This window comes from Montipora capricornis, chromosome 12 (genome assembly GCF_036669925.1).
Source record: "Montipora capricornis isolate CH-2021 chromosome 12, ASM3666992v2, whole genome shotgun sequence".
NCBI lineage: Eukaryota > Metazoa > Cnidaria > Anthozoa > Scleractinia > Acroporidae > Montipora > Montipora capricornis.
The window spans coordinates 4268606-4287482 of record NC_090894.1 but is presented as its reverse complement, the minus strand read 5'-3'; the positions used below and the strand labels follow the sequence as shown (position 1 = coordinate 4287482).

Below are 18877 nucleotides of genomic sequence, written 5' to 3'. Positions count from 1 at the left end.
CAATGGATTAAAGCTTGAGGGTTAGGGTTTAGGGATTAGGGATTAGGGTTAGGGTTAGGGTTAGGCTACACTGTATAAGGGCGCTTTCCTTTTGTCAGAACTGGCCAGTCAGATCCATCAGTTTGCAAAGAAAGTGTGTTAATTTGGAAGCGTTGCAGAGTTAGATCTTCCAAATGCCCGGTCCGGCCGGTCGGTTCTGTCAAATGGAAAGCATCCTAAGTAACATGTGTTAGCTTATATTCTTAAAGATAGAGCTTGTATACTTCTTGTGAGTAAACTTCCCTGGACAATTCTAAAAATAAACATCATGTCTTCTACTGCATAAATAATGTATCCTCTCCAGATATGTTCCTTTGGTTCTTTGTTTCATTTTCATTTGTTCTTTTCCTCTCATTTGATTATTTGAAATTTAATGTTGCTAAGTAATATAGTGGCTAACTTGAGAACCAGATGGCTAACTTGGCCTGCATCTTCAAAATCTCTAACAAAAATAATTATTTAACCCTTTCTAATATCTGTGTCCACTAGGTTCATGCATATGACCTTAATGATTAATGATTGGTGGTTGGTTACCCTTAGCAAGTTGTTGCTGCCAGACAGGAGTGAAATAATGGTGAACAAACAGCCATTTAACTAGAAAAATAATGGAAATGAAAACTGTAGTGATGAGAGTGGGCAATGGGTAGGAATTTGTCATCTCAGCTTGGGCAAATTCTGGGGTTACCAAGCAAGCGTTAGAAAGAACTTCTGATCAATGATCTTCATTTTTTCAGAACCAATTAAAAGGATCATAAGTTACAATAATTTATGAAATCAATTCCCCACTGCTTTTAATTTCCATACAGGAGAGTCTAAAAATGGGGCAGCACTAAATGCAGGAATCTGGAATCTGGAATCCGGAATACAGAATCCGGAATCCAGAATTTGGAATCCAGAATCCAGAATCCGGAATCCGGAGACCAAAATTATGCAATTCGCCAGAATTACAACAACTTATCCACTGGATAAATCACTATCCGCTGGATAATTAAACAGTGATTTATCCGGTGGATAGAATGCAATAATGTTTGAAATTTATTACAGAAACAAAGTTGTGTTTTATCGTCTTTCCTTCCTTTGATTATGTTCTAGTGATTACCACAGCCTCCAAAATAAGAGATTTTAAACAGGCTGTGTCATGTTACTTTAGGGTTTTTAGGGGAAATCTGTAGTTAATCACGAGTTTAAAACTTGAAAATGATAATGTGGAATTCCTTTACTGATAAAATTATCATTACATCGTTACATCACACACATATGATTCTGAGCAAAAGCGACCTTTATCCAGGCGATTTGGCATAAACTTGAGAAATGTTGGGCAGATTGTTTTCAACATTACCCAGATGCAATCTGTTTGAATCTTGTCCATTTGTGTCCATCCATGCTTCTCTTTCCTTTGCTGCATTTCTTACATGTTGTTCAACAGATTTAAACGGTTATTGAAATGTTTTGTTCTACTTTGGGCATTTTGGGTGTCATGAAATTACATCATTCCAAAGCTCACAGTATGCTCAAACTGCAACAGAATCATCAAAACTTGCTTGTTTCCCGGCCTATTCAATGCTAGTGGGACATCTTGAACGACCCTAATGCACCTATCAATGTTAAGCCACTGGCGAGGGGAGGGGGGGGGGGGGGGGAGGAAGGCCGGGCATAGGAGGGGGATTCGACATTATAAGTCTGCCTGTGGTAGGGACGTTTGATCATTCGTTGAGTTCCGGGGATCGGTACTTTTGACTTTAACCGGCCGAGAAAGACTGAAAAATAGTACCGCCATTTTGGAATTACCCAGAAGTCACTACATGTAGAAGCAAACCAATTCTCTGCAATTCCCTTGACGCTATGGACTGAAACTCTAAAGCCTTTTATGAGGCAGTCATCTATATTCACCTTGTGTGCAGTGAATTTTGTTTCCAAGCAAGCTTATATATCGGTAATACCAAAACCGAGACCGAAATACTGAATTTCATTTTTATCCACTCACTATTTGTCACATCATAAGCGGTCACCCCAAAACGCCGACTGCGGACTGTGCAGACCGTGCAGACCAGGGGTAAAATATGGAGTTACCTTCACTATTATTGAGGGCTAACCGTAAACAGGCTAACCTGAATGTTATTTAGGCCTAATTAGGCTACCGATAACCGAATGTTATTTAAGCCTAATTCAGGCTAACCAAATTTTTATTTTACAAATGGTCTGCACAGTCTGCAGTCTGCGTTTTTCAGTGTGCCCATCATAAGTCCTCTTATGGAGCTTTTTTGAATATTTCTCTCTTTTATATGAAGTTTAATATTTTATTTCCGTTGTTCCTGTTTACAATTTAAGTTATTAACATAAAAAGTCTCTGCTTACGAGCCAACAGGCTCATCAGGCCGGCGCTTATCTCCGGTTTCTGTAGCATGAAGCGACTAGGAGTATTTATACTCCCCCCTGGATGGGATGCTAGTCCATCGCAGGGTTACCCCCAGCATTACGCCGGTACCCATTTATACACCTGGGTGGAGAGAGGCACCGTGAGAGTAAAGTGTCTTGCCCAAGAACAAAGTTATTAACATGTCACATTCTTTTTTCCTTCACAAAGTATATGGTTTTATTTTTAGTCAGTCCTTTAGGGCATAGTTTAAAGTTTAAAAGCGTTAATGTTTTAGAAACCGAGTTTTTAGCTGTAATATTTCTTGTCTTAGTGATTAAATATAAATAATGACCATGAGCTATAAAAGGATGGCAATTCAAGTAAACAAAAGTAGAATAACAGTTCAAGAAAAGCTACCCGAACTTCCCCATTGTACTGTCTTATTTAATATACTTTCCAGATGAACTATGGAACAACATGACAATTTTCCATTATAACAGATGTTACATTTTGAAGTCATTGCTTTGCTACCTTTTAAAAAAGAAAATGTATAATTTCTGTCCCGATTTCTGCTGTTCTTTTTTACTTATGCATTTTTGGGAGGAAGATTGGGTTGGGGAATTTGCACTCTTTTGACCCAGGATGACCTCCCCGGGGCCGGGCATTTGAACAGAAAAACTGATCTGGGTTCAAATCCCTCCCGTATGCCCAGCCTTCCCCCCACCCCAGCAGCTTAACATTGATAGGTGCATAACTTCAATAAACAATGTGAATTTTTTATATTGACAGTATGTTCTTCCTCAACCCATAATCGAGAGCTTCAGTAGTGCCCCGATACTTAAGTAACACATCCTCCAGGCACCTTGTTTCTTTAAAAGAGGCATTTTTGTACCAAGGCACGTGAAAAAACAAGGAAAATGAATTAAACAAGTTTGAAGTTTCCTATATTATAATGTGAACTGCCTTAGCTTGATAACGCCATCACCACGTCACAAGTCTCTATCTAGAATAACAAGGTCAGATCCATCTTACAGTTTACATTTACTCAGAGTTTAATACGGTACTTGACTATGGGGATTATAGCAGAGCATACAAGGAGTGGGTAAGTTATGCAGTTGTCGCGATTTGTGGATGTTTCTGGTTTCCGGTTTCCGGTTTCCGGATTCCGGTTTCCGGTTTCCGGATTCCGGTTTCCGGTTTTCGGTTTCCGGCTTTTAGTGCTGCCGCTAAAAATGCCCAAAACACATTTAACGGCAGACCAGTTTCAGTCGAAGAAATTTTATTATCTGTCCAATAGTAATAAAGAATGGAGCTTTTGGCAGTCAGATCTCTTGGTTAAAATGTTTTCGAAATGTGAGGAAAAATAAGCTGAAGTTGAATTTTTTTCAATAATTCCAAGCACACTTAAGCCCAAATAAATATTAAGCTGAGCAGCTTGTTCTCCGATTCGACGAACCATATGTGATTGAACTCACCTAAACGAGAAAGATACCGTCCATTTTCTTCAGAACGCTTTTCCTCAGTTATAGCATCAAAAGTAATTTTATCCTTGACAGAGTCGTCGAACCTAACCCATTCGAGAGGAAAATTTTTCAGACAACACGCGGCTACAAAGCCAACTCGAGCGGCCACTAAGGCAAGCAGTGACTGTATGACTAAAAAGTGCTTTGAAAATGTACTAGACTTTTTGCGATGAAGCTCAAAGAACTAGAAGGATATCTCCAACAAGTCGATGGTTTTGAAAACCCAAAGGTCAATTTGGAACAATATCCTACAACACCACATATTGCAGCTCATATGTTATATACAATGGACACCACTTTTGGCGACATTAGAGGCAAGCTCGTTGGAGATTTGGGCTGTGGTTGTGGCGTTTTAAGCATCGGCTCTTGTATTCTTGGAAGTGCTATGACTATTGGATTTGACGTGGACTGTGATGCTTTAGAGATCGCTTCTAGGAATTGCGCTGAATTTGAGCTCGAAACTTGTGAACTGGTACAGTGTGATTTGCAACAGATGTCACCTTTTGATAGATGGAGTAAGAAGTTTGACACTATTATAATGAATCCTCCCTTTGGGACAAAGGACAATAAAGGTGATGATTGGTTACAATAACTAGGTTGACAATGATGATCTCGTTGGCACATCAAGGGGGGAGCCTCCCATAGCTTTGGACTGAAACCCGTGAGAACTTAGGAACTTGTCAAAAATTAGCAGGGGGTGGGGGCAGGGAAACATAGGAGGGCAACAGTTTTTTGAGCCCTTCAAAAGGGAGGGGCATGAAAAAAGTAGACAGCAAAAGAGGGAGGGTCACAAGAAATTAAACCATGGCGATCTTAAAGGGATACTTAATATTATGTTATAACACAAATACAAACTATGTGTGAAAATCATGCCATACAAAAGATTTCTTGCCATACAAACAAGACAAGCTATTGAAAGTTTTGAATGCAGTCACTGAGTGTATGTATCTTGGTTTCTTGTGGTAGAAACTATAATTATCAGCCTATTGAGCCAAAAGCTTTTTTGGTCCTGTTTCTCCAACAGGGATATCACTTGGTTTATCTTTGCCACTTTACTGAAAATCTCCACCCCCATCCCCCTGCTAATATCTGACAAGTCCCTTATTGCCCCCGCAGAGTTTTGGCAGTAGGCACCCTGGGGTTTCAATAACTTCTGAAATAGCCGTCCATGATAGCCCATTGAAGGCGGCAGTTAGACAAGTTTATGGTAGCATTTTTAGTGAAAATCAAGGCAAACTAGCTGACGGTGTGCGGCAAAGCAGGCGGCGGTATACCGCCGGTAACCGGCTTCTAGTGAAACCCCTGAGTAGGCAACCTAGACGCCCCCACGTAAAAGAAAAAATATTTAAATCAATATGTAAATTGGTAGATATTGTGTAGGGGAAAGCAATCTCGATTTGCTCAACATAGCCCACAAGGTGGTATTGGTATTGCTCAACAGGGGGCACAAGGTGATATCGCTATTGTTTTCCAAGTTTGCGAGGTGTTCTCGGTAACTGGAGTCTCAAGGAGGATCATTATCGAAGTGCTGTTAGATTGAAGGTGAGTAATTTTCTAATGTTTACAGCAATTCCTTTTACTTTGAAAATCAAAGATTACAATATCTGATAGAATATCATATTCCCTGGGTCAGAAATCGATTTTTCAGGCACAAATCATAAGCAGGGGTGATGATTTGTCAGACACAAATGAAATCAGGAACTGGCGATAGACGACTCGGCCACAAATTGCTAGAGGCAACAACCTCAGCTGAGAAAGCAAAAGCATAGTCTTAGTATCAACATTTTTTAACAATCTTCAATTTTTATTACAACAGTTATTCACAGATAATAATAATAAACCATCCGAATATAATAACCAAGTTTTGTTCCTATTTATGGTATTTCAAGGTACTGTGGGAAGAACCATGTGGATCAAAAAGATGACAACGAAAAATGACGACGAAATGTTGCCTTCTAGTCATTGAATGTTCCTGTTCCTGTTTTACTATCATATTTCAAGGCATTTTCCATAATCATGTAAATTGCTTTTCAATTGATAGCATATCAAATAAACCTTGATGGAAATTGAAAATAAATGCTGTTTGTTGTAGCCCATCCTTCCTTGCATCTTTTGCTTTCATTTACCTGCCTAATTACAGGTAGAATAATATGAAGACATCACAATGTGCCGCACATATTAATTATTGGAAAACACCACAATTGCCTTCCATATTATCTAAGTAAGGTGGGGGCAGGTGTAGTGAAAATTATTACTAGTATGGGACATTACTAAACAACGAAATAGCGAAACAGCAAAGCAACAAAACAGCAAAACAAAGCACCAAATCACCATGTATGATCCCACCATACATTGAATACTAACTGACAAAGGGTGGATTTGAGATTAAGCATTGTTTTAGGCCTAATACGTTATTGCTCCTAATCTCAGTCTTATTCTGAATCCTAATCTTAATCTCAATGAATTAGGAGCAATAACGGTTTAGGCTTAGGCCGAAAACGATATTTAATCTCATTTAGTGTATGGTGTTTTGGTGCTTTGTTTCGCTGTTTCATTGTTTCGGTGTTTTGGTGTTTTCGCTGTTTCATGGTTTAGTAATGCCCACTAGTATGGTAAGGTTGAGAGGAGACTCCCCTCCTCCCCACTTACATACTGACCTGCCGTGATCTTAATACCTTTGAGAAAGGATGATATTTCCAACCTTATCTTTAACCTACAATGTGCAATAAAAAAATTTGCCCGAAAAAGTGTCTTCTGTTACAGATTAACGATACTGCTGCGATGGCAATGGCAATGACAGTAATGATAACATTGTAACGCTGACTAGGATTTGTGTGAATACTTGTGATGACTTATGAAGAAATGGAGCTCTTCACAATAAAGGGGCTATGTCACGCAAAATGATGTAATCTTATGATACCCAAACTGCCCAAAAAGTAAAATGGCAAATTGCAATAACCACATAAAACTGTTAAATAACATAAAAAAAAAGCAAAAGGAAAGAGAGGCATGGATGGGCAGAAATGGACAAGATTGAAACAAATTGCATTTGGGTAATCTTGAAAAAGTCAGCCCTCGGTTTTTCAAGTTTATGGCAAATTGCCTGGATAAAAGTCGTTTTTTCTCAGAATCATCTTGTTTGTGCTTTAACCATAATTTTATCAATAACAGAATTCCACATAACCATTTTCGAGTTTTAAAGTCATGATGAACTGAAGTTTCCCCAAAACGCCCTAATTAAAAATAACGTGACATAGTTTAGTTTTCTCCTAACAGACGAGTCAGCAAAATTTTAAGCAAAATTATAAGCCTTTTGGACTTCAGTATTGAATTGTACCAAGTCATACACTGTAAGATACCAGTAACAATGTTTTCCTTCCTCTGTTTTTCTCCTGATGTTTGTCTTTTGCCTACAACTTGTGAGAATTTACAACAGAAACCTGTTGCCATTTATTTGTTGGAGTTTATATTTGATTTGAAAAAAAAAAAACAGGGAATCTCAAGATTTCGAAGGGGCCTGCACAGAATTGTTGCTCCCCGACGTCATAAGTAAGAGTATTCAATTCAATAAATTATTTATTGAATTGAGTATTCTTACACTTGTAGCTAACTGGCAAGATCATTACAAAATAAAAATGTTGAGCTTCAAGGCTGCTGCCTAAGAAAATTTTAAAGGGGCCCCTCAGAGCTAAACACTGAGAACTTGGGAGCCCAACATATGAAGTGAAAGGTGTTGCTGTGAAAAATTAAGGAGCCCAGAGCTATTCTTTGGGAGCCCCAGGCTACCGGGCTCCTGTTAGGCAACAGCCTTGAGCTTGAGAAAGAAATCAATGCTATTATCTTCAACAAGGAGCCTGACTTGGGCTTCCAAAAGGATGAAAACATTGAGCAGATTTTGTGAACCAAGATTTTCAATATAAAAGTAAAAATTTCAAGGTTAGTATTGTGTTCTTTTTTCTCTCTCAGGTATTGACCTTGTATTTCTACAAAAAGCAATAGCTATGTCCACCACAGCAGTTTACTCGCTTCACAAGACGGCAACTCGAGAACACATCAAGAAAAAGGGGTTTGAATGGGGAATAAAGCTCGATGTATTGGCTGAGCTGAGATTTGACCTAGAAGCAAGCTACAGATTTCACAGGAAAAAGACAGTTGACATTGAGGTAGATTTTATAAGGATAGATTGTTCAGCCAGCTGCTATAATTAGGGACCAGTGATTGATTCTAAAGAAACTGCGGTGAGTGAGTGAAGCTTGGAAATTCAGTTGTTTCAAGTTTGTAGCAGGTCTAGAATACAGGCCACGTTCCGCATGTCATTTTGCATGTCACTGTGCTACAGATAAATAAACATCACCAAAAGTGTCTTCTAGCCCTAATCACTCTACAAAAATATTGTTTCACGTCTAGGGAAAACGTTTGGCTTAGTAGTTCAGCAGCAGAACAGGGATTTCTACTATTGGCCTGGGGTGATGGAAATGTGGTTGACGTCATAAATAAGTGTTCCCTTTGTGTAAAGTTTGTTGGAAGACGTCACACATGCTTTTTAGAAAACTTTGTTTTCTTGGCAAAACGTTAGATTCAATTAGCAATGGGAGGGTTTGTTAAGCATTCAAAAGGCAAAATCCTGATTTTTCTATTATCGAAATCTTACAATTCCCATCTGGGAAGTTTAAAGTCCAAAGATTTTGGTCCCCTACTCGGTGGAAGTCGAGGGACAATCTGAAAGAAACTAACAGGGAGCGCCGGCACAAGTAATATTATAGCGGGGCACATTCGTGGAAGGAAAGTTCTTCTACCTCTGCGCCAACCCCGCTCCACCAAAAGAAGTTAGAAAACTGTAACAAGATCATAGAAAGACGTTTTAAGGTTTTAAGGTTGGCATTTTACCTACATTGCGTTGCTTTTTTTTTTGTAGTTGAATTAAATTGCATTGGACGACCAAGTTTTATATTTGACTTTTAGTGCATGCATATCAAAGCTCGCCTGAACATTTTCTCGCGCTTTTCTTTGTTACATAATTCAAATTCTTTGAGTTGACTTCAATTAGCATTTCCTCGCTCTGAGTATAAAAGCCCAAATGCGTTAAGTTCTATCACGTGGGTGTAAACATTATTCTAACTTGGGAAATGGTGCTTCTAGTTCACCAAATAGTACCACGAAATTGTGAATTATCCTCGGCAATTTGTGTACGTGTGCTATGAAAGGCTCGCTTCCGACTCAAAATTACTAAGTTCCACTTGTCACACTTGGGAAATTTTAGCGTTTAAAAACCACAGAATAAAATAATCACGTACAGTCCTTTGGACTCTGGACTTAGCTTGAGTAAAGTAATTGAAGTAAAAACCAAACATAAAATTAAAAAATACTTTCGTCAATTCGTCAGTCTGTCAGACGCCCGGTCACCGCCCGAAAGTTATCGTGCTGACCATCCTTTATTTTTAAAGTGGCTATATATGCAAAGCGTGTTTTGCCATTTTCTCTCCAAAACTCTTGATGTCCTTTATTTACGTTATTATGGCATTTCCAAAGAGTACTTTCAAATAAAAGAGAAAGATAGCAATCAATTTTTGCAGGAATAGTTCGTCATCTGTGCTGAATTCATGACCTTGTCTCAGTTCGAGAATTTGAAAAATTTGGCGTGAATTATTCGTAGTCGATATGCAACATCTGTTATCCGTAACAACAGCAGATATTGAATGGTCGTGATCAACTAACAGTCTCAAAGATTCATGATTTTGGGTTTTTGATTTAAAGACATATTTAGCAGTCGTCGGACTTATCGTCTTCCGGGAGAGATAGCACGACAATACAATGTATAAGTCAGCCTGACCTCTTTGACCCTCTTTCAATATCGTTGAGCCATTCCACAGATTAGGCATTCAAGAACTGCTAAGAAAGAAGAAACATGCTGTAGTTTTTTTTTTGTAGGGCAGTCACAATATTTTGCAATTACTCTCTCAGGTATATGATGATGGCTAAAATCAGGAGATGTAATGGTTTTATTATTCAACACATTGATGACAAATTTTCTACGTTTATTGAAAAAAAAAAAAAAGCTGGAAAAACTACCATTTTTCTCCGCCACACACAAAATTACGTCTATCGCAGGATATTTGTCGAGTACGCACGACGAATATTGGGCGCGCTATGACTTTAATGGACATTGTCACAATGTGTTGAATAATAATCAACAACTATTCACCTCAGTGGAGGTGGCTAGTGGTGGATATTTACCGAGCCGCGAAGCGAGAATTTCCGCGGATTTCCGCGCGCGAATTTCGTGGAGGTGAATAGCGAAGGATATCCGGACTTTGAGTAGGCAATCAGCGCGCGCGTTCAACGCTATCCACTGTTTTAGTATACTAATAAAAAGTATTTGCATTTGAAAATCGCCTCCATTGCAAGCTATTTTAGTTCCAGTCCAATACTGAGAGTACGCATATGGTCTATTTAAACGCTAATGCGATGAAGTATACTTTTGTTTTTAAAGCTTATTTTCTTGTGTTCTTGTCTCCATTTGTTCAATATTCGTACTCTACGAGGGAGAGTAGAGACTGTTAGAGGGCACTGGTCTGAAGATGTCAACGTCAGAAGAAATCCTGGACGCGGGCACCACTTCCAGAGGCGATTTGGGCCTACTTGGTCTAAACAGGGCAGTTTCCTTCCTTTCTCACCGGTTTCTAGAAGGAGGAAATTTGAATCAAGAACATAGGAATTACACTTTTCTCACAGAACTACGAATTGTAAACGTATTTTTGAACAAAAACCATATGAGTGTGCATGCCCGAGTGCTATGATTGAACGGGCCTGAACTTTCTCCCGGTTCTATACTGATGATTAACTAGATTAACTAACACCATAGTTGATCGAGGGACTGGTTATGATACTTAAAACCTTCAAAAGCGAGAATAGTGTTGTCGCGATCGATGTTGAATTGACCGTGACAGTGCACAATCTTTTGTTTTCGCTTCAAAATTTAAATGAAGTTTCCTTGTTGTAGATGGCTTTTGTACCATGTGATCGCCAGCTGCTAACGGTCCATTACTTCAACGCCATCAATGTAACACGATACAGATCCAGACACCAAACTATTGTAATTGATACCCCCCAAAAAAAATATAAAAAAAATTAAAACGAACAAAGAAATCGGAATTCTGTCTTAAACAGAGTAGGAAAATCAGCGATATTTGTCTTAAACAGGGACAGGGTATGAGGGGCCGCGCCGCACCCCCCCACCCAGGGATATATCGAGTCCCCCCGGGGGGGGGGGGTTTGTCCTTAACAGATTATGAGATTTTACACACATCCGTTGTCGTTGAAAGAGTGAAAAGACATTAAACGACATTCCAGTAAGGTACATAATTAAAAGCAATTATAAAGCTTGAACGAGTTCTTGGAGCGTGTCAAGCTCCACGTGAAATCTGAAATAACAGTGATGAAATAAGACGGGAGAGCAAGTTGATAGCAACGCATTAAATGCTCCCTAAAGAGATACAAAGCAGGAGAGTTTTCAACGTTTCATACGATTGAAGGGCGAGTTTTGTGTATGAATCGTTATCCTCCATGTTCATCAGCCGTATATGTTTGCGGTCAAATCAAATTCACATAAGAATGATTCGTTTTTTTCCTTTTGTCAAGACTGAGAGAGGACACCGTATGCATTTAGAATCCAGACCTTTTGAGCTCATTAAGTGATTTCTGAGTCCTTTCGCGCAAATTCACACAGAAAACTTTAATAGTTTTATATCTTGTTTTCATTTCATTGTAGACCAGCCCCAGAACGGTTTCAAACACGTAAGGACATCATGTGTAACCACGAAAAATGGTTACTTGAAGAAAATATTGGCCTCGTTTAAGTGTCCTAATGGAGTTGAAAAAGATTCTCAATTCATTAGACATTATTTAATGTATTTCTGTGTTTATAAAACTCTTTTGTCCTTTCCAGCTTGCATTATGTAAAATACATTAATTCATATGTCGACGACTTAAATCTTTTACTGATAGTCCAAATAAATAAATCTGTTTACATAAAATGCAGTTAGTGATAAAGGCATTCGTTGTTTACTTTGGCAAGGTTTTGACCATCACAGCGGTTTGGAGCCTGTCTGAAGAAATAAATCCTTTAATTCTCTGGCATAAATCATGCAATCCTTGCATTAAGCCAATAAGATTGGCATCCGGGAAGCAATTCTAGAAATTTATAATCGGAAAAAGGCAACGCCAATGAAAACAAGTTTAAACAAAACGTTGCTCATTTTCAAGGGGCGAACCTCGATCACTTTTCTTCAAGTTTTGTATCGTCATAAAGTCAAAGCTTTCAAAATCACGTAACTTGAAGCCAAGTTAAATTTTCTTTCTCTTACCATTTTCTATTTACCAAGTTTGATTCAAGTAATGTTGGAAAATATCTTAAAGTTAATAAAGCCGGGGCAAATGAACAGTTATTGTTTCGTAATCCTTGGCTCCGTTGCGTTTGCCGAAGCTGTCAATGTCGCCTTGAAAACCTAATTTGTCCAATTTCAATGCTCCGGACCTTTTCTCTTTGGGCACAGCTAAATGTCCCTTATCAAATTTTCGTCGTGATTCTTGTCTCGTGATATCAGCGACCGTGGAGACTCTGATCTTCGGTAACTTTATGTGGTCTTTCGTTTCCTTGCCGACTTCTTCTAAATTTATTATGTGGTCCCTTAACCCTGTTGAGGCGTTTATTTCCGTTCTTATCTCTCCGAGATTGCTAAACTGAGCTTGCAGTCTTAACCTTTCCTGCTTTCGTTGTCTGTACAAGCCATCGAGTTTGTCCAAGATCTCGACATGACCAGCACCCATAAGATCTTTATACATTATTCGACGAGCTTTGTACCGTTCGATTAACTTTTCGAAAGAATCAGGGTTTGTTTTCTTCTCCCGATGGTTTCCTTTCTTGTCAACAAATCTCTCCATAGGGACAATTTCCTTTGTCCCTGCTGAGCTGTATTTAGCCGGAACGTGTGATTTCTGAGGCGTACTTAACACCTCTTTGTGATGATTAACTGATTCGCTTGCGAAGAACAACTGGTTTCGAAGGCTTTCTGCTGGCTTCAGTGATGTGATGACTTTAAAATGTCCGAATTTGTCGTAGCCGTACGAAGCCTTTTGTGCGAAGACCATCAAAGGTCCATCTCGACCGTTGTGTTCAAACTTGGATAAATTTAATCCTTTAGTGTCGCATGACAGTGTAGTTTGCTTTCCTTTTACAATAGCTGATTTGATTCTATCGCTGTGGAGTCCTGTGTTGGATTTGACCACTGGAATGTCGACGTCCTTGAACTGTTTCGTCTCAATTCGCACTTTACTCCACTCCGTCATGTTTTCGTGTGGAAAACCTATACTTTTTTTCCCTTTCATTTCCGTCTGAGTGATTAGTGATAATGGGGCGACCCACGGTTTTGTCTCATCACATTTGATTGGCTTAGAAAGCAAGCTTACGATCGACCATGAGTGTAAAGTGCCATTCCCCAAACAACCTACATTTTTGCAAAAACGTTGCCCTGGGGTTAAACAACTTGAAGGACTTTGCGTTTCAGGCTGGAAGGAAAGAGCATGGTTTCTTACCAACTTGTGATAAAACTTTGCCGTCGGTTTTCTTTCGTCTAACTCTAAGGGCTGATGTGGGGAATGGAAAATGTCCAAATTTGGCGCTCTGCTCTCTCAGCAGTAATTACATGCAACATGAAGCGGTATGGCGGGAAACTAAACAAAAGATACCGGAAGTTCTTAAATGTGTAGGCGTAAAAACAAGATCACTGTCGCGGATCCGTTGTGTGAATGGACGTGGCAGTCTTCCATAGCATGACTCAAACCAATCAATGATAGCATACGTAACTTTAGATCCTTAGAACAAAATCATGCCATTTTACACTTCTGTGAAACAGTATATCTCACGTTTCCGCGGGGAGGGATTCCCTACGCATTTGTCGTTCTCGAATTACGATAAACATTTGCTCCGTCCTCTGAAACGGCTGATAGTGGATGTATCGCCTGTTACGAAGAAACCGTTTGGAACAATAACGTTCGTGTGATCATCGCTTTAATTAAGTGAGCTGGGAAAGGTTACAGTGGCTTGTAGCAATGGCCAGTGTGAATTCTCGAGCAGAATTGATTCCGAACAGAGCGTTTACTCCGACTGGAAGCGATGAGTTGATGATGATGGATGACGATCCAGATTTTCAAGCCAAGATGCCTCTGACGCCGAAGCGACATCACTCTTCTTACGAAAACATGAATGGTCATCGTTTTGCTGACGACACCCACCAATACGAAGACCCTGGCAAGCTGAGGGATGCAGTCTTTCGAGGAAAACCTGCTCCACCAGAGCCCAAAAAATCTGGGACTAAGAGGCCGAGGAAAAAAGTCAACGAAACGTATGAAGCCGTCCAGACTAAGCAGCGGAGAAGGACTTTCACGAATGACTCAGAGTTTTCCGATGGATATCGCAAAGATCGTTGGTCTACATTCTTCAAGATTCTGGCTTTTGCTGGGTGTATTTTTGCACTGGCAGCTTTAGCGGTGACTCTCATGCTTATGCTGGGAATTTTGTCCACGCCAGCTTGCCAAGAATGCACGAAAAAAGTTGTACCGGGGTCAGATGAAAGTGGTGTGCGAGATGCGCAAGTTTCGGAATCGCAAGAATTATGGCAAATGCTGAAGGAACTGAAGTCTAACATGACCGACATGAACTTGGCCGTGAAGGAAAAGGATGCGCTGATCTCGCAGCTTGAGAAGCGAGACTTGGAGCACACCAACAGAATCGATGAGCTGGAGAGAATAGCTGAAAATCTGAAGTTAGCTTCCAAGAACTCGACGATGATTGTCGTCAAAAGTGGACAAAGTGGCCCACAAGGACCGCCAGGGCCCCCTGGGAATCCGGGTCCAAAGGGTGAAGATGGTTTGGACGGAGTTCCAGGGAAGCCAGGAGTGGGGAATATGTCTTTGTGCGTATACAGAGAACTGGAGAGCACTCCTTTCACCGCATCGATAACGGGATTCGGGCAAAATGTGGTCTTAACCGAACCAAACGGATACAGAATCGTCAGCGTTACTTGTTCAACACGTGGGGCTTCGGAATATAATTTAAAGAGCGAATTAAACTCGGAATTACAAGTGAGACAGTACGAATGTGACTGCCGGGGAAAATCCTCTGTTTTTACTGGAGATGGACGGCTATCTTATTGCATTTTGCATTACTGGATGTGTCCAATTATTTCATAAGTATTAATGGTAAAACACTATTATTGCAATTTTTAATGATATGAGAGACGCCACGCCTGGTTCAAGTCAAAGTTTCACTTCAGTGAACTCCTAAATTTTCATAGAATTATCCGAATGTACAGACTCAAGGCATGCATTATGTTATGTTGAAGATCTGCCAGCTCCTGTGGGGTTTATCAAAATTATAGCATCAAATTACTATATTTCAATATTTTTTGGCTCGTTCGAATTCATTGTAAATTAATCTAACTTAACGAATTCGGAATGCCTTTGTTTATAGCTTTCATTTTTGTCATTTTTGTGAATATATCAACAAGTCTCCAAGGGTTGGAAGGAATTCACTATTTGCAAGAATTTTTTTACAATTTTTTATCCGCTTTTCAATTAAATTGTTTTTTTATGCAATAATTTGCAAGAATTTTTTTACAATTTTTTATCCGCTTTTCAATTAAATTGTTTTTTTATGCAATAATTTCATGGGGTTGTTTTTTATCTCTGTTGAGAAATTCCAGTGCATGAAGCCATTGTTTGACAATGATTTGATCTAGTACATGCATTCAGCATGATTTTACTCAAAATATTCATACAAACTGTGTATTAAAATCTTTGGTGCCTGGCTTACACAATCGCGTGATTGTTCAAGTCATAAACCGCATTGAAATAATAATTAAAATATGATGCTCTGTAATTTTTCGATTTCGCACAAATTATCTTGTAAACAAATGTTATTTAAAACAAGCGTGAGCATTATTTTGCTTTCCACGTTCCTCGGAATAATGTTCTGCGTAAACGTCGCTGTTTAAACAATTAGTTTAATAGAATGTACTGTGTCTCGACATGTCTCTGTCTGCAATTTTCGCGGTGTGTACCAAAGGCCAAGTTATGCTCAGGTGGAACACCATAAAAGGTATCCATGTCGAAGATAATACTCTTCCGCCTCTTCAAGGTGACAGATAACACATCTACGTGAATTCATATCTGTATCTCTTTGTTATGGTCATTGATACAATAGAGAAATAAAGCGGACAAGGAGAATAGCCGATGACATTGTAGCATTACTTTGTGTTCCTTACAGACGCTAAGAGCGCCACTGGAAAGCAATGCTCGGCGAGGTTCAAAGTCTGCGGATGCGTCTAGTAAAGTTGCACATCCTATTATTACAAAAATAATAAATCCGGATGGATTTTTCAGTTTTCGTAAAAAATGAAAGCTTTCTTTGCGAAGTGTTTTGTCCAGCTAGGTTGATTGATAAGTTTTTGTGTTTGAAGAAAAAAATTCGTTTTCGATCGTCGCTTTCGGCCTGAGTGATTTGCAGCCAGCTGCATTGTTGACTCTTCTGTCATCCGGTGTGGGCATAAACGCATCTGTTAGTTTTTGAGACTAAAATTAAAGTTGAATTCAGTCATCCTATACAAAGCCTTTTAAAAATGTAAACTGGCGACCTTTTGTAATTTTAGTAACTGGAGAATAGACCCCTTTCAGTTATAAATTCCCAATCTGGAGGACAAAACAAGATTGATTTGCATTTGAAAGGTTTGTTTTTCTCAAGGGACAAAACAATGGTTGTCCTCCAGATTGGGAGTTACTGAAATGGGTCTTCCATTAATTGTGTTCTTTTGGCGGCAACGTCTGAAGAACGAGGTATGTGACAATACATCTTATTCACAAAGTGCAAATAAGTGACCGGGTATAGTATTCTGCAGTTTATCTTAAAACGAGTCCATATTTCTGTTGGTGAACGCACAAAAGTAAGATTGTGGGAGATCTGCCGTTGTTCTTCACTAACGTAGCGGTGATGACGTAACGGGAAAAAATCTTTGTAAATTTTCGCATGCGCGTTGACAAAGTTGATCGTTCGATATCGAGTCTGGCCATGTGAAAACACAAGCAAGCTTTTTGCAGTTTATGTATTTTTACAATTAAAATCTTTGTTCTAAGTGTAAAAGTCTCTATCGCTTTGCAGTTTTTGTTTAGAGCGGTTTCCTGTTTACTTCAGTGTACTTTTCTGTTTGGGAAATGAAAACAGTAGGAAAAAATTGAATTCCAATGACTAAATGACTAAGTTGGCCACACAAGAACAATTGAACCCATCCCTGTTAAAAGTTGAACAAACACCTCTTGTTCACGATTACTTGGTGTAATTGCCGATAAAAAATACATTCCTGTATTTAGTGGGCGGGCAAAGAACTTTCTATTTCTTCCTCAACAATTGATAGGACTACAATAGATAGTTCATGTTGCCTCATCGGCGTCACATGAATGTTGTTTGACGAAAAAAAAGATCGAGAAGGTCTATTTTGGGGTCTGGGGCAGAACTTTCTTATTTTCTTTGCGATTTGAGCCTGAAAATGTTCTTAACGTGTTCTTAAAGTTGTGTGTTGTATACTAAGTTAGACTACAAACCAGAGTTCAATGTTCTGTAGTATATCATGCAATGAGAAAACCACATTGTTAATCTTGCAAAACGTACCTGAGTTTTAACATTTTTCTTTTGCATTTCTTTATTCTTCTAACAAAACGAAAAACCCAAATGAGCCGCAAAATAAAGACGTTCTTAACTGACTCTCAGCCTGGGTCTGTTCTGAGTATATTCTTAAAAATTTGGTTAATATAATATCTCAGCCTAAACGTTACTGATGGAAAAGGTAAATTCTCATAAAAAAGGTTTTCAGTTTTTCAGTTTTATTACTCGGTAAAGCTTAAGTTGCTCTGATCGCCGCGACATAAATGTTTGTTGACGACACCAAAATTCTTTTCTTCATACACTATCATTTGTCTCACGAGATTACATTGCAAACCAGCTATTGCAAGAATGCCATCTTTCGAGATTTCTGACCTAGCATCATGTTTATTCAGGAATTAGTGTAATGCCTAGCTCCCACTGGTATCCAAACTCTGTGGATCCCGCTGGTTAAAAATCCTTTCCCTGGTAAGGAGTATGAATTGTATGCCTGTGTTATCACTGATAAATAAAGTATCTGCAACAATCAATATGTCAAAGAATGGCCTTTCATTCCTAAGAGAAAAAAAGAAATTCATATTAATTTCGCAACAGAAGTAAACAGTGCTCGCTTTAGAAGCCAAGATTTTCGTAAGATGCGTCAACGTTGTGTGAGTTCTTAACAAAATTGGTCTTTCACAGAGGAATTCGTGAAAGTTCAGTTGTGATGGTAGTTTGAAAGTTTACATTTTTGCAATTACATCAGTCCACTCAAATACCACTCTCTAGCATGCATCGTGCAACAAAACGTCTTGCGAAATTATTAGAATCTTCACCAACTTGACTTTGCCAAAGACATCAAGATTATAATTTTAATTAATGCCTTGTTTTATTTTCCTCAGAGAGGATTTCGATGTGTGTCGATAGGATAGAGGATAAAGCATGCATAGCTATTGTATGAACATCATTCAACGCATTTTACCTTGGTTGTGTTTTCACTAGGACAATTTTAACTAGATAAAGCCGGAAAAGTCCGGAAATACAGTGAAAACACCTCGTCTTGGTTTTAGCTTGTTATTAAAAAATGCAAGCTGTTTTCACAAGCAAAAACAAGGGATTTTCTCGCCTTTACGAGCGGAAGTTCACGCAGAGTTATACTACCTCGCGAGATGGCATAACTTGTCCTGATGAACACCGCAGCCAATAGTGCCGCGCGTCTTGACAGAAGCCTGCCAAATAATCTGGTGATGTCATTTTCCCTCTTTACAGACA

General features: G+C 39.0%; 3 protein-coding genes and 1 long non-coding RNA gene across 5 annotated transcripts; 2 read left to right on the top strand and 2 right to left on the bottom strand.

Moving 5' to 3' along the window:
• Window positions 1–1051: 1051 nt before the first annotated feature.
• On the bottom strand, window positions 1052–3989 carry LOC138026127 (uncharacterized). The gene is made up of 3 exons (XR_011127227.1): window positions 3871–3989; window positions 1260–1555; window positions 1052–1144 (listed from the first exon to the last, which is right to left on the bottom strand). It is a non-coding gene; the product is annotated as an uncharacterized lncRNA (long non-coding RNA).
• Window positions 3990–4004: 15 nt separating this feature from the next.
• On the top strand, window positions 4005–12361 carry LOC138026125 (rRNA N6-adenosine-methyltransferase METTL5-like). Of its 2 annotated transcripts, XM_068873327.1 has the most exons (3): window positions 4005–4490; window positions 7885–8081; window positions 11687–12361. In XM_068873327.1, exons 1-3 carry the CDS (start codon window positions 4088–4090, stop codon window positions 11714–11716), a joined length of 630 nt encoding a protein of 209 aa, XP_068729428.1. In that variant the 5' UTR covers window positions 4005–4087; the 3' UTR covers window positions 11717–12361. The 2 variants fall into 2 exon arrangements, with proteins under 2 accessions (XP_068729428.1, XP_068729427.1); XM_068873326.1 differs by lacking the exon at window positions 11687–12361 and having other exon boundaries at window positions 4007–4490; window positions 7885–8278.
• Window positions 11632–13317, bottom strand: LOC138026124 (uncharacterized). Its single transcript, XM_068873325.1, has one exon. It carries the CDS (start codon window positions 13300–13302, stop codon window positions 12334–12336), a length of 969 nt encoding a protein of 322 aa, XP_068729426.1. The 5' UTR covers window positions 13303–13317; the 3' UTR covers window positions 11632–12333.
• A 481-nt stretch (window positions 13318–13798) lies between these two features.
• LOC138026366 (uncharacterized) lies at window positions 13799–17113 on the top strand. The gene has a single exon (XM_068873686.1). The coding sequence runs from the start codon at window positions 14026–14028 to the stop codon at window positions 15163–15165; it is 1140 nt and encodes a 379-aa protein (XP_068729787.1). The 5' UTR covers window positions 13799–14025; the 3' UTR covers window positions 15166–17113.
• The last annotated feature ends 1764 nt before the right edge of the window (window positions 17114–18877 follow it).